At 35.0% G+C, this 13720-nt stretch overlaps 1 protein-coding gene and 1 pseudogene across 1 annotated transcript; both read left to right on the forward strand.

Annotated features, from left to right (window-relative positions):
* On the forward strand, window positions 1–2966 carry LOC107942184 (disease resistance protein SUMM2-like; annotated as a pseudogene).
* A 4271-nt stretch (window positions 2967–7237) lies between these two features.
* Window positions 7238–9883, forward strand: LOC107942193 (probable disease resistance protein At5g63020). The gene has a single exon (XM_016875827.2). The coding sequence runs from the start codon at window positions 7238–7240 to the stop codon at window positions 9881–9883; it is 2646 nt and encodes an 881-aa protein (XP_016731316.1).
* Window positions 9884–13720: the final 3837 nt, after the last annotated feature.

The raw sequence follows: 13720 nt of genomic DNA on the forward strand, positions 1-13720 counted from the left end.
TCTACACACGTTTTCATCATATTCACTATCATCTTTTTATTATTTTATATGTATTTTTGGCATCGTCTGAACTTCCAACAGTTTCTCTGTTCCCCCCTCCCCCATATTCTGAATCTTTCATATAACTCCATAAGCATCTTTGATTTATTCCTTGCTTCCATTTCCAGAAATTATTCAATCACTCTTCTAAAATCAAAACCAGGCATGGGTAATATCTTCTCAATCTCACTTTCACTCGATACTATCATTACCCGTTGCTGGGATTGTGCTACTGGACAGGCAAGTTATATATGCAACCTCGAAGATAACCTCCATGCTTTACAAACTGAACTAGCAGAACTGAAGGAGCTCAGGAGTGATCTGATGAGAAGGGTTAAAATTGCTGAAGACGAGCAGCAACTTAAGCGGCTAGGCCAAGTTGAGGGTTGGCTTCAGAGGGCTGAAACTCTGATAACCGATGCTGATCAATTAATTCAGGAAAGTCCTCAGCATGTTGAAAAGTTATGTATGGGAGGTTGTTGTTCCAGCCAGCCCAGGTCCACCCATAGGTTCGGGAAGCAAATCACCAGAATACTCCGAAAGGTGAAATACCTGAAGGGGAAAGGAGATTTCAGTGATGTGGCCAGCAAGCCACCACTTCCTTCAGCAACTGAAAGACCTAGTGATCCAACTGTGGGTTTAGAGTCCTATTTGAAAAAGGTCTGGAGCTGTCTTCAAAAGGAACAAGTGGGAATTATTGGCATATATGGCCTAGGAGGGGTTGGCAAGACAACCCTCCTTAGCCAAATCAATAACAAATTCCATGATACTACCCATGATTACCATGTCATTTGGGCAGTTGCATCGCAAGATCGGCCAATTGAGAAAGTCCAGGATGAGATTGCCAAAAGAGTAGGCCTTTCCAATGAAGGTTGGAAATCTAAGAGCCTTGATGAGAAAGCTGGAGACATACGCAGCATATTACATAAAAAGAAGTTTGCATTGTTGTTGGATGATATATGGGAATGGTTTGATCTCTCAAGAGCTGGGATACCTATTCCAACACAAGAAAATGGCTCTAAAGTCATTTTCACAACTCGTCGTCTTGACGTGTGCTGTTAAATGCAACCGAACATGGCTAATAATATCAGAGTGGAATGTTTACCATCAGGAGAAGCTTTGAAACTGTTCGAGGAGAAGGTTGGGTCAGAAACCCTTCATATGCATCCAGATATTCACAAGTTAGCTGAAGCGGTGGCTGAAGAGTGTGCAGGACTACCTCTCGCTCTCATTACAATTGGGCGAGCCATGGCATCCAAGAAAACCCCTCAAGAATGGGAATATGCTATTGAAGTTCTAAGGAAATCAGCAGCCTCTGTGTTGCCAGGGGTAGGGAAAGAGATGTATCCCAAGTTAAAATTCAGTTATGACTGTTTACCTGATGAAAGGTTCAGATCTTGTTTCTTGTATTGTTCTTTATATCCAGAAGATCATCCCATCGAAAAAGACCAATTAATACATTGTTGGATCGGGGAAGGACTTTTGGACGAGCATACCAATTTGAGCAGTGCCAGAAACCAGGGACATTTCATTAGAGGTTCTCTTATTGACGCATGCTTATTGGAGAATATACGAGGTAATTACTATGTAAAGATGCACGATGTGGTTCGCGACATGGCTTTGTGGATTGTTTGTGAATTTGAGGAGAAGTTTTTTGTAAAATTAGGTGTTCAGTTAAAGGAACTTCCGGAAGCTGAAAAGTGGGAAGAGGTAACAAGAATGTCGCTGATGGGTTATCAAATTGAAAATCTAACTGAGATATTGGAATGTCCCAATCTCCAAACTTTGTTTCTTGGCAGCAATGATTTGAAGGTAATCATGAATGATTTCTTTAATTCTATGCCGATGCTAAGTGTTCTGGACTTGTCCCACAATATGAATTTGAAAGAATTGCCGGTAGGAATTGCAAATTTGGTTTCACTAGAACATCTCAATTTGTCATGGACAGGAATACGAAGGTTGCCAGTAGAATTGAAGACCTTGGCAAAGCTGAAATATTTGAATTTGGAGCTCACAATCGATCTGAGAATGATCCCACAACAACTGATATCCAATTTCTCTAAGTTGCAAGTACTGAAAATGTTGGCTTGTAATGTTGGATGTTCATTGGTTTTGAAGGAAATGGAGCATTTGAAATATTTGAATGTGTTGACTATTACTTTTAGAAGCGCTTCAAAGTTGGAAAAAGCTTTGGGGTTCAAAAAGTTCTTTAACTGTGTCATTGAACGTCTAATGCTTGAAGATTTCAACGATTCAAGATCATTGAATATTTTGGCTTTGGCAAATATGCAGCATCTATATAGTTTAGGACTTCTGCGCTGTATGAATCTAGAAGAACTGAAGATCGAAAGTAACAAAATCGAAGGTGTAGGATTCTTCCATAGCCTTCGATTTGTATACCTTTCCAAGTGCGATCAATTGAGGGATGCGAACTGGATAATTATTGCTCCACATTTGGAAGATTTAGTGATAATTAATTGCAAAAGTTTAGAAGAAATTATTAGTGAAGAAAAATTTGGTGAAGTCACTAAGTCGAAGGCAAATACAAACTTATTTTCCAAGCTCAAGATTTTGCATCTAATTTGTTTGCCTAAAATGAAGACAATATGCTCACATGCTCTACCTTTACCTCGGCTGAAGGAAATTAGAATTAAAAGATGTGCAATGTTGAAGAAGCTCCCTCTAAAGTCCAATAGTGCAAAAGGACAAAGGGTCGTCATTAAAGGAGAGGAGGAGTGGTGGAAAGAGGTAGAATGGGAGGATGAATCCACTCGACTTGCTTTTCTCCCCTCTTTCAAACCTCATGTAATCTAAGAAATGTTGGATATTAATTTAGGCTTAAAGCCCTGATTGTATCATAGCATACCTTACTGTAAATTCTATTTTGCCAAGTCCCTAAATTACATGCAGCCTGATTTTTGTATTAACACAATGACTTATTTATTTACATAAAATAAAATGTTATGTTAAAAAATTAAAATTTGATGTATAACTCTCAGCACATCAGATATTTTATCGGGTTAAAAAGTTTTTATTACTATTGATTAAGTCTTAACTCAATTATTACGGTTATTGGGACAACAATAAGAGGATATAAGTTTGAGTATACTTAAACACCTATTATCCTTTAATTTACGGGTTTAGGAGACGTTATAGTAGGAATTCTTGAAAAGAAGAGTGTGGAATATGATATGTCAAGTTGTAACAAACACTACTACATTTGCATACCACAACCTTGGCTATTATTGCACAAAGCCACAAACCATGAAAAGGAGTTGGAAAAAAAAAGAAAAGCTTTGCATTTCCTGGTATTCAGACAGTAATGAAAACTGTCCCTGAAATCCATTTGAACAAGACTTTAACCCCACAATTAGGATCAGCAATTACTTATGGTTTGATCATATTATACCGTACTGAAATGTCTCATTTTTTACATCTATTTGTCTTACCTACTTCCTTTTTATTTTGAATCTACACACCGGCTTCCAAGGTTGCCAACCAGATGACTGCAAAGGACTTCAAATCGTTGTGTCTTGTAATTCAACCATGTGAAATTTCACCTGAATAAGATAAAATAAAGGAATTGTCAATGATATTCACATCTATCAGTAGATAACATAATTTCTTTCCCCTTCTTCAGACCACATGCCATAAGTCAGAATCATGAGTGACCATCTTCATGCACATAATTGCCAATGGTGAAGCAGTATGTTCCAGACAGATTGTGACAGTTTCAAATATAGTCAAGGAAGAGTAATTGGACTATTTTACTCATTTGACCCAAAAAAATAATATTTATAAAAATAATTCTGGTTCAAAAAATTCACTCAAGTAACTTGAAATGAACACTAAAATTAGGTTATGAGAAATAGATGGTTGGCACCACTAATTTTCTCTATTAAAAAAATAATTTTTAGAGTTTTAGACACTAAATGACTGACACCATGTATTTTTTTTCAAAAATTTTTTTTGGGGTGCTGGCATCCTGATGGCCGGCACCCCTTTATTTGATTAAAAAAATATTTTTGGGGAATGTGGTGCCAGTCATTTTTGTAAATATTAAATTTTTTTTGGATTATATGAGTAAAATAGCCGAGTAATTGCCTATGATAAGCAGTGTTATCTGGTGGCATGGTTCACTGATTTTTCTTTCCGTAAGGTTTTGGAAATGATGGAGAAGAACGCATGGTTTATCATTAAACACATGGTCTTGAATTTAGTTGGCTTCATCTTCCAATGCTGTCTCTTTTGTTTCCTTTTCTGATCATTGCTTAAGTGGCAATAATGGTGCTTGTATGAATGCTACTGATTCAGTCCTATCAATAAGTGAGAAAAGTTTTTTTTTGGAACTCTAGCTTTCATTGGATAACAAAAAGTCCAAGGCTGTAGGTGCTTTAGTTCTTTATTTCTCTTTACATTCGTAGAACAGGGATTTCATTTGCTGATGAATTGCTAGGAAGGTGGCAGAGTAATGTTCAATGTTACTACCTAACATCTTACACATGCTGCTATTAGTATTCCTTTTTCTTTTTTTGATGGGATCTTAGTTCTCCTCAATAATGCAAGTTGCCAATGGGGGGGTGGTTTCCACACAAAAGACAAGAATTTCCTTTCATCTGTCATAAATATCAGCATGCCAGACTTTGTTGAAAATTACCAATCATGCTGTTGATACGTTTTTGTTAAAGTGCATGCTACATAATTTTGTTGAGTAGTGCATACAGTTTGTATGCATGCTGCAGCACTTGTGCATGTTGCAGCAATAAATTTTCTATTTTAGTTGCAATGTAATTTAGTTTAGTTGAAAATGAACTTAATTGTTGATGTTTTGATGGATTTAGGTGATGATTGAGCTAATAAGTTAGTTTATTCATGTGTACAAGCAATTTTTTAATAGTTTCAATATTGATTAGTGGGATTAGTTGAATATTTGATGATGTATTTTGATTATAAATATATTATTTTCATGTTGAATGAGTAAACATATCAGTTATGTAAAGCAGATTACTTATTGCACGTTTGTGAGCAAATAAATTATATCAAGCTTTTTACTCTTTGTTTTCTTCTTTTGTTGCTGTCAAAACCCCAACAGACTTACTGTCAACCCATAATGCCCTGCCCAAAGCTACCAACGAAAGTGGAACCCTTGAAAGAGAAAGAGGGATGTAGGTCCAACCTGTGAGTTCCTTTATTGGATTATTTTAAATACTTGTTCATATAGTTTTTTTTTTAGAATTTAAAACAGTTTTGAAAAAAAAAATATTTTTATTGAAAGCATATTATAAATATAAATAATTTTAAAAAATTAAAAAATATAGTATTTTAATTATTATTATTAATATTTTTAAATTTTTATACATTTTTAATTAACAAGTTGTAATATATTTTAAACCTTTGTAAACATTTCTGTAAATTTTAAAGAATTTCAAAAAGAATAATTGAAATTAATTTTTTAATTGTGCAAGATTTAGTAAGAAACTAAAATTTAAATTAATTAAAGTAAAATATATAAAAGGAATTTAAAAATTAATTAAAATATCAAAATAAATAATAATTCTTTATATAAGGATATTTGAAAGAGCCATCAATTTGACTTTCATATATGAGAATTATATATAATTCCTTTGTTAAAAACATTAAACTAATTTAATTAATTATATTTTAGTAATAAATTAAATTATTTTAACTGCACACCGAAAATGCCTTACAATGGGTTTTTTACTAAAAAAATATAAATAAAATTAAAAAATTCGAAAATAATACACCTAAAAAACTAAATACGAAAATGGTATGGTCAGGGTGGTCACGCCACTCTGACAGGCGGCACCACCCTGACGTGACGGTGAACAGTAACCTCCAATAGTAAAAAAAATTTTGAAAAAGAAAAAAATACTGAAAATGAAAAAAAAAATTAAAAAATAGGTCATCTTGGTGCCAGAGGCGGCACCAGTGTTGCCTCTGGCAGAGGCGTCACTAGTGTATATTTTTATATTAATTTAATAAATAACCTTGATTTTGACACTTTCTTCGTATTTTTTTATTTTCGTATTTTATTTTTTAAAATATATTATATTCGTATTTTATTTCTTCATATTATTTTAGTACATAATGTTTCAAATGTATTATTTAAGTGTTTTTTATGTTTTTTTAATAAATAACCCTTATTTTAGCACTTTATTCATATTTTTTTCGTATATTATTTTTTAAAATATATTATTTTCGTATTTTATTTTTTTATATTGTTTTAGCAAAAAATGTTTCAAATGTATTATGTAAGTGTTTCTTTTACATTAATTTAATAAATGTATTATTTTTTGCTAAAATCAGGGTTATTTATTAAATATATTATTTTCGTATTTTATTTACGAAGAAAGTGCCAAAATCAGGGTTATTTATTAAATTAATATAAAAGAAACACTTAAATAATACATTTGAAACATTTTTCGCTAAAACTATATAAAAAAATAAAATAAGAAAATAATATATTTTAAAAAATAATATACGAAAAAAAATATGAATAAAGTGCTAAAATCAGGGTTATTTATTAAAAAAATATAAAAAAAAACTTAAATAATATATTTGAAACATTATGTACTAAAATAATATGAAGAAATAAAATACTAATATAATATATTTTAAAAAATAAGATACGAAAATAAAAAAAATACGAATAAAGTGCCAAAATCAAGATTATTTATTAAATTAATATAAAAAAAAAATACACTAGTGCCGCCTCTGGCACCAACATGACCCATTTTTTATTTTTTTTTTCATTTTCAGTATTTTTTTTCTTTTTCAGTTTTTTTTTATTGTTGGAGGTTACTGTTCATCATCATGCCAGGGTGGTGCCGCCTGTCAGAGTGGCGTGACCACCCTGAACATACCATTTTCGTATTTAATTTTTTAAGTGTATTATTTTCGAATTTTTTAATTTTTTTAGTAAAAAACCCCCTTACAATGAATGGACCCATTGTGTCAATAAACAAAAGAAGTGAGATAAGAGAGAATCGTATGCGTTGCAAGTCAATGGTAAACTTCCAACAGTTTGTCTCTGTTTGCCTGCGAATTTTCTTTCTCTATGTTTTTGTTTACTAAAATATTCTCACTCTTTCATATAACTCCATAAGCATCTTTCATCTATTCCTTGCTTCTATTTCCTGAAATTGTTCAACTCACTCTTCTAAAATCAAAACCAGGTATGGGTAATATTTTCTCAATCTCACTTTCACTCGATACCATCATTACCCGTTGCTGGGATTGTGCTGCTGGACAGGCAAGTTATATATGCAACCTCGAAGATAACCTCCATGCTTTACAAGCTGAAGTGGAAGAATTGAAGGCGATCAGGAGTGATCTGTTGAGAAGGGTTAAAATTGCTGAAGACGAGCAGCAACTTAAGCGGCTAGGCCAAGTTGAGGGTTGGCTTCAGAGGGCTGAAACTCTGATAAACGATGCTGGTCAACTAATTCTGGAAAGCCGTCAACAAATTAATAAGTTATGTATAGGAGGTTGTTGCTCCACTCATCCTAGGTCCAGCATCAAGTTCGGGAAGCAAATTGCCAAAAAACTCCAAGAGGCGAAAGACCAGAAGGAGAAAGAAAAAGATTTCAGTGATGTGGCCAGCAAGCCACCACTTCCTTCATCAACTGAAAGACCTAGTGAGCCAACTGTGGGTTTAGAGTTCTATTTGAACAAGGTCTGGAGCTGTCTTAAAGAGAAACAAGTGGGAATTATTGGCATATTTGGCTTAGGAGGGGTTGGCAAGACAACCCTCCTAAACCAAATCAATAACAAATTCCATGATACTACCCATGATTACCTTGTAATTTGGGCAGTTGCATCGCAAGATCGGCCAATTGAAAAAGTCCAGGATCAGATTGCCAAAAGAATAGGCCTTCCCAATGAAGGTTGGGAATCTAAGAGCCGTGATGAGAAAGCTGGAGATATCTTCAACGTATTATGTAGAAAGAAGTTTGCATTTTTGTTGGATGATATATGGGAATGGTTTGATCTCACAGGAGCTGGGGTACCTCTTCCAACACAAGATAATGGCTCTAAAGTCATTTTCACAACTCGTCGTCTTGACGTGTGCTGTCAAATGCAACCGAACATGGCTAATAATATCAAAGTGGAATGTTTACCACCAGGAGAAGCTTTGAAACTGTTCGAGGAGAAGGTTGGGTCAGAAACCCTTCAAATGCATCCAGATATTCGCAAGTTAGCTGAAGCGGTGGTTGAACAGTGTGCAGGACTACCTCTCGCTCTCATTACGATTGGGCGAGCCATGGCATCCAAGAAGACCCCTCCGGAATGGGAATATGCTATTAAAGTTTTGAGGCAATCAGCAGCTTCTGTGTTGCCAGGGGTAGGGAAAGAGATGTATCCAAAGTTAAAATTCAGTTATGACAGTTTAACTAGTGAAAGAGTCAAATCTTGTTTCTTGTATTGTTCTTTATATCCAGAAGATCATCCCATCCAAATAGATGAACTAATACATTGTTGGATCAGGGAAGGATTTATGGACAAGCATACCGATTTAAGCACTGCCAGAAACCAGGGACATTTCATTATAGGTTCTCTTATTGAGGCATGCTTATTGGAGAAAGTACGTTTTAGTCGTGTAAGGATGCACGATGTGGTTCGCGACATGGCTTTGTGGATTGTTGGTGAATTTGAGAAGGAGAAACTTTTAGTAAAATCAGGTGTTCAGTTAAAGGAACTACCGGAAGCTGAAAAGTGGGAAGAGATAACAAGAATGTCGCTTATGGATAACAAAATTGAAAATCTAACTGAGATATTGGAATGTCCCAATCTCCAAACTTTGTTTCTTGGCAGGAATGATTTGAAGGTAATCATGGATGTTTTCTTTAATTCTATGCCGATGCTAAGGGTTCTAGACTTGTCCGACAATATGAATTTGGAAGAATTGCCGGTAGGAATTGCAAAGTTGGTTTCATTGGAACATCTCAATCTGTCATTCACAAAAATAACAAAGTTGCCGGTCGAACTGAAGGCCCTGGAAAAGCTGAAATATTTGAATCTAGAGTGGACACGGGATCTAGAAATGATCCCACAACAACTTATATCCAGTTTCTCTAAGTTGCAAGTACTGAAAATGATGAGATGTGGCTATGGATGTTCATTGCTTTTGGAGGAACTGGAGCATTTAAAATATTTGAATGTGTTGACTCTTACTTTTAGAAGCGCTTCAGAGTTGGAAAAAGCTTCGAGGTTCAACAAGTTCTTTAGCTGTGCCATTGAATATGTAAGCCTTCTAGATTTTAGAGATTCAAGGTCATTGAATATTTTGGCTTTAGCAAATCTGCAGAACCTATATTCTATAAAATGTACGAGTTGTATGGATCTGAAGAAGGTGAAGATCGCAAGCAACATAGTTGAAGGTGCAAGATACTTCCATAGCCTTCGATATGTAGGCCTAACCTATTGCAAACAAATGAGGGATGTGAGTTGGGTAATTTTTGCTCCACATTTGGAAAAACTACTTATACGTGATTGTAACAGTTTAGAAGAAATTATTAGTAAGGAAAAACTTGATGAAGTCACTGAGTCGAAGGCAAATAAAAACTTATTTTCTAGGCTCGAGGAGTTGGATCTACGTCGTCTGCCTAAAATGAAGACAATATGCTACCGTGCTCTGCCTTTCCCACAGCTGAAGAAAATATCAATTGTAAAATGCCCAATGCTGAAGAAACTCCCACTAAACTTCAATAGTGCAAAAGGACAGAGGTTCATCATTGAAGGAGAGAAGGAGTGGTGGAAAGATGTAGAATGGGAGGATGAATCCACTCAAACTGCTTTTCTCCCCTCTTTCAAACCTCAGTAATCTGTGAAATGTTGGATATTAATTAAGGCTTAAAGCCATTATTGTATCATAGCATACCTCACTGTAAGTTCTATTTTGCATATCTTTAAATTACATGTAATTTATAATAAAATGTTTGAATTTGAGAGTATATCATGTTGGTTTTCTCTATTTTTGTTTCTCCCAAAGAGCAGAGCTCAAATATTACCTTACTTCATTATGATGGTTCTGCTTTAAACTTATCTTTTCGAAAGGAGCTGATGCATTTATGGAAGGACTTGAAGTCTTTGTGTCTTGTTGTATAATTCGACCATGTGAAATTTCACCTGAGTAAGATAAAACAAAGGAATTGTCTCATCTATAAATCAAACTCGAAATGATATTCACATCTACCAGTAGATAACATAATTTCTTTCCCCTTCTCGAGACCACATGCATAAGTCAGAAACATAACCATCGTAGTTACCTTTGGTAACAGGTTCCTCTGTCAATCAAGTAGACTGCATTTCTAATATAAAGACTTCAGGCTTCATTTATCAATAAGTTAGAAGGATTATCAAAGAAAGGCTAAAAGACAAAGAACGCATACAAAGATTTAATCACTTACAGCAAACTGATTAGTTAAATCCTGATTCTTATATTTATTGGACATCTCTTCAATTGGTTCTTTGCCTTTGGACTGCTGTTGTTGTTTCCTTCACTCAGACTCATACACCTATTTCATAAGTGACACATTCAACATACATTTGTATTAACAGATGAAAAGCACCAAGTCCCAGCATTACCTCTCAATATCTTCGACCATGATCAAGATAACTGTAACCACCATATTTTTTTCTATGAAAACCAGCTTTAGTCCGTCCATCTTCATCACCAACACTTTCAGCAGCTTTACTCAACTCATCTTCAGCTGAAGTTCTTCTTTCTCAAGTTCTTCCAACCTTGACATTATACTGCCATGCTCTGCCTTTTCCACAGCCGAAGGAAATATCAATTGTAGAATGCCCAATGCTGAAGAGGCTCCCACTAAACTCCGATACTGCAAAAGGACAAACGCTCATTTTTTTAGAAGATGAGTAGTAGTGGAAAAATGTAGAATGAGAAGATGAATCCACTCAAATTGCTTTTCTCCTTTTTTTCATACCTCTGTAAACTACAAATGCTGTCTATTTTGTTGTCAAATAACGATAGTTATTCAAATAACAAGTAGGATTTTATTGTCATATATGTATCATTAAACATATGGTCTTAGATTTTGTGGCCTTCGTCTTCCAATGCTGTCTCTTGTGTTTCCTTTTCTGATCATTGTTTAAGTGGCAATAATGGCGCTTGTATGAATGCTACTGATTCAGTCCTATCAGTAAGTGAGAAAAGCTTTTTTTGGAACTCTAGCTCCCATTTGGATAACAAAAATGTCCAAGGCTGTAGGTGCTTTAGTTCTTTACTTCTCTTTACATTCCTAGAACAGGGATTTCATTTGCTGATGAATTGCTAGGAAGGTGGCAGAGTAATGTTAGATGTTACTACCTAACATCTTACACATGCTGCTCTTAGTATTCCTTTTTCTTTTTTTGATGGGATCTTAGTCCTCCTCAATAATGCAAGTTGCCAATGAGGGGAGTGGTTTCCACACAAAAGACAAGAATTTCCTGTCATCTGTCATAACACCTCAGCATGCCAAATTGGAATTCAGACTTTAGAATAAAATTGAGGTTCTAAAATTGCAGATTCACTGGTTGATTGCAAGTTGCAAATGAGGGGAATGGTTTCCACACAAAAGACAAATCCTTTTATCTGTCATAAATATCAGCACCCATAATGCCCTGCCCAAAGCTACCAAAGAAAGTGGAACCCTTGAAAGAGAAAGAGAGATGTAGGTCCAACATGTGAATTCCTGATCATTCTATTAAAATATTCATTCTATTAATAAAATCATAAAAACTTCAAACTTTATAATATTATTACTTTTAGTTATCAAAATATATAACTTTTTTTGAAATACAGGTACCACATTAAAAAAATTTATCAAACTTAAATATTAAATGATATATTAAGCATTTCAATAAACAAACTTTGTAAACATTTATGTAAAATTTTAAACATCTTTGATTATTTTATATTTTAATTATTATTTGGTACCAAAATACATGTGAACTTCCAACAGTTTGTCTTTGTTTACCTGCGAATTTTCTTTCTCTCAGTTTTTCTTTACCAAAATATTCTCAATCTTTCATATAACTCCATAAGCATCTTTGATTTATTCCTTGCTTCTATTTCCAGAAATTTTTCGGCTCACTTTTCTAAAATCAAAACCTGGTATGGGTAATATGTGAAAAATAGAACATAGAAAAGTGTGAATAGTCGACACCACACGGGCGTGAACTACCTGTGTGGTAGCCCATGTGACTAAACATGGGCATACAATCGACGAGGCTGACCATGTTTGAATTCATAGGCTGGGCCGTATTGGGCTGAATTGGGCCTTGTGAGCCCCATGGGCATATGGGCCCCACACGGGTGAACCTCACGGACATGTGAAAATTATTGGGCAAGGCTATGTAATCCACACGGCCAAGGCCATTTTGGGCCGTGTGGGCCCATAATATGGGTTGTAGGCCCATTTTTACTGTTTGACTGTTAAGGTTGCACGGGTCGCCTGAGACGACTGTAGACCTACTGTTGGGTCGGTAAGCTTACTTAGACCCCTAATTGACTGAATGACTGTTATGCCCCTGTGTGATGTATACATATGTATGTTCATGTATGACTATATTTTAGCATGCTATTTTTAACTGTATTGAGTACATGTATAATATTATGATATGACATGACATGTTGCATGATGCATTGCATGGGGATGAGTTTTTATATGATTGGAGGAAGTGTACTATACTGGCAGCTCTGCTGCAAATCACTAATGGCTCTAGGCCTAATATACTGGCAACTCTGCTGCAAATACTGTTTAGTGCCGCAACTGGTACATCTTGGAGTGTAGGGATGGGTGGGTTGATTATATTCCCATATGAAGTGTATGGTTGGACGGAGATGGAGTGTAGAGGCTAGTCGAGTAGGATTTCCTGATTGCATATCCGTACCGTTACTGTTACTGAGATAGGCTTAGGCCCAACCTATTATTGATATTGTAATGGGCTAGGGCCCTAACTGAAACTGAACCGTTATTGAAATGGGCTTAGGCCCAGATTGTATATGCTTTCTGTCTGGTTGTGTTATATGGGATTACACACTGAGTTTTAGTAAACTCACCCTCCTGTTTTAATTGTATAAGTAATCCCCAGACATGGGCGGATCGGTGCAATGGAGGACTCAGCGGTGGCCACACGACCTGTCTAATTTTAAAACAGTATTTTATGATTTCGATTTAATTTTTGGGTATTTTACTGTAATAATGGCCTCTTTGAATTTCTATTTTTAATTTAGGATTTTTATTTTTTTTGGTTTATAACTGCTAGCAGTAGGAAAAGACACGGGTTTTCAAAAAGATAAATATTTTATCAAAGATACCACGAATATGTAACCTGTTTTAAGAGCTTTCGCAATAAATGACGTTTTAAAAATTAATAACGTTCTAATGTGAATAACTTTTTGACAATGACTCACATTTTGAAAATGAACGACACATCTTAGAATCATCATTGAGATCACACAAAGAGGTTAAATAGAAAAAGAATTTTCATCGATATCACACTTTACGAAAAACACTTCAATGTGATATCGCCAGATTCGGCCATAACGTCTAGGCCAGGTTTGGGGTGTTATAACAATACCTGTGATGAAGTTGTATTTGGTAGATTTTTTTTCAACTTTTGAACCCGTGAAAGCCAGCATAGGTAATCAGTA

Source organism: Gossypium hirsutum, chromosome A01 (genome assembly GCF_007990345.1).
Source record: "Gossypium hirsutum isolate 1008001.06 chromosome A01, Gossypium_hirsutum_v2.1, whole genome shotgun sequence".
Taxonomy (NCBI): Eukaryota; Viridiplantae; Streptophyta; class Magnoliopsida; order Malvales; family Malvaceae; genus Gossypium; species Gossypium hirsutum.

What these genes read in the sequence shown, in the direction of transcription:
- LOC107942193 (XM_016875827.2), top strand. Translation starts at nt 7,238, where the DNA reads ATGGGTAATATTTTCTCAATCTCACTTTCACTCGATACCATCATTACC.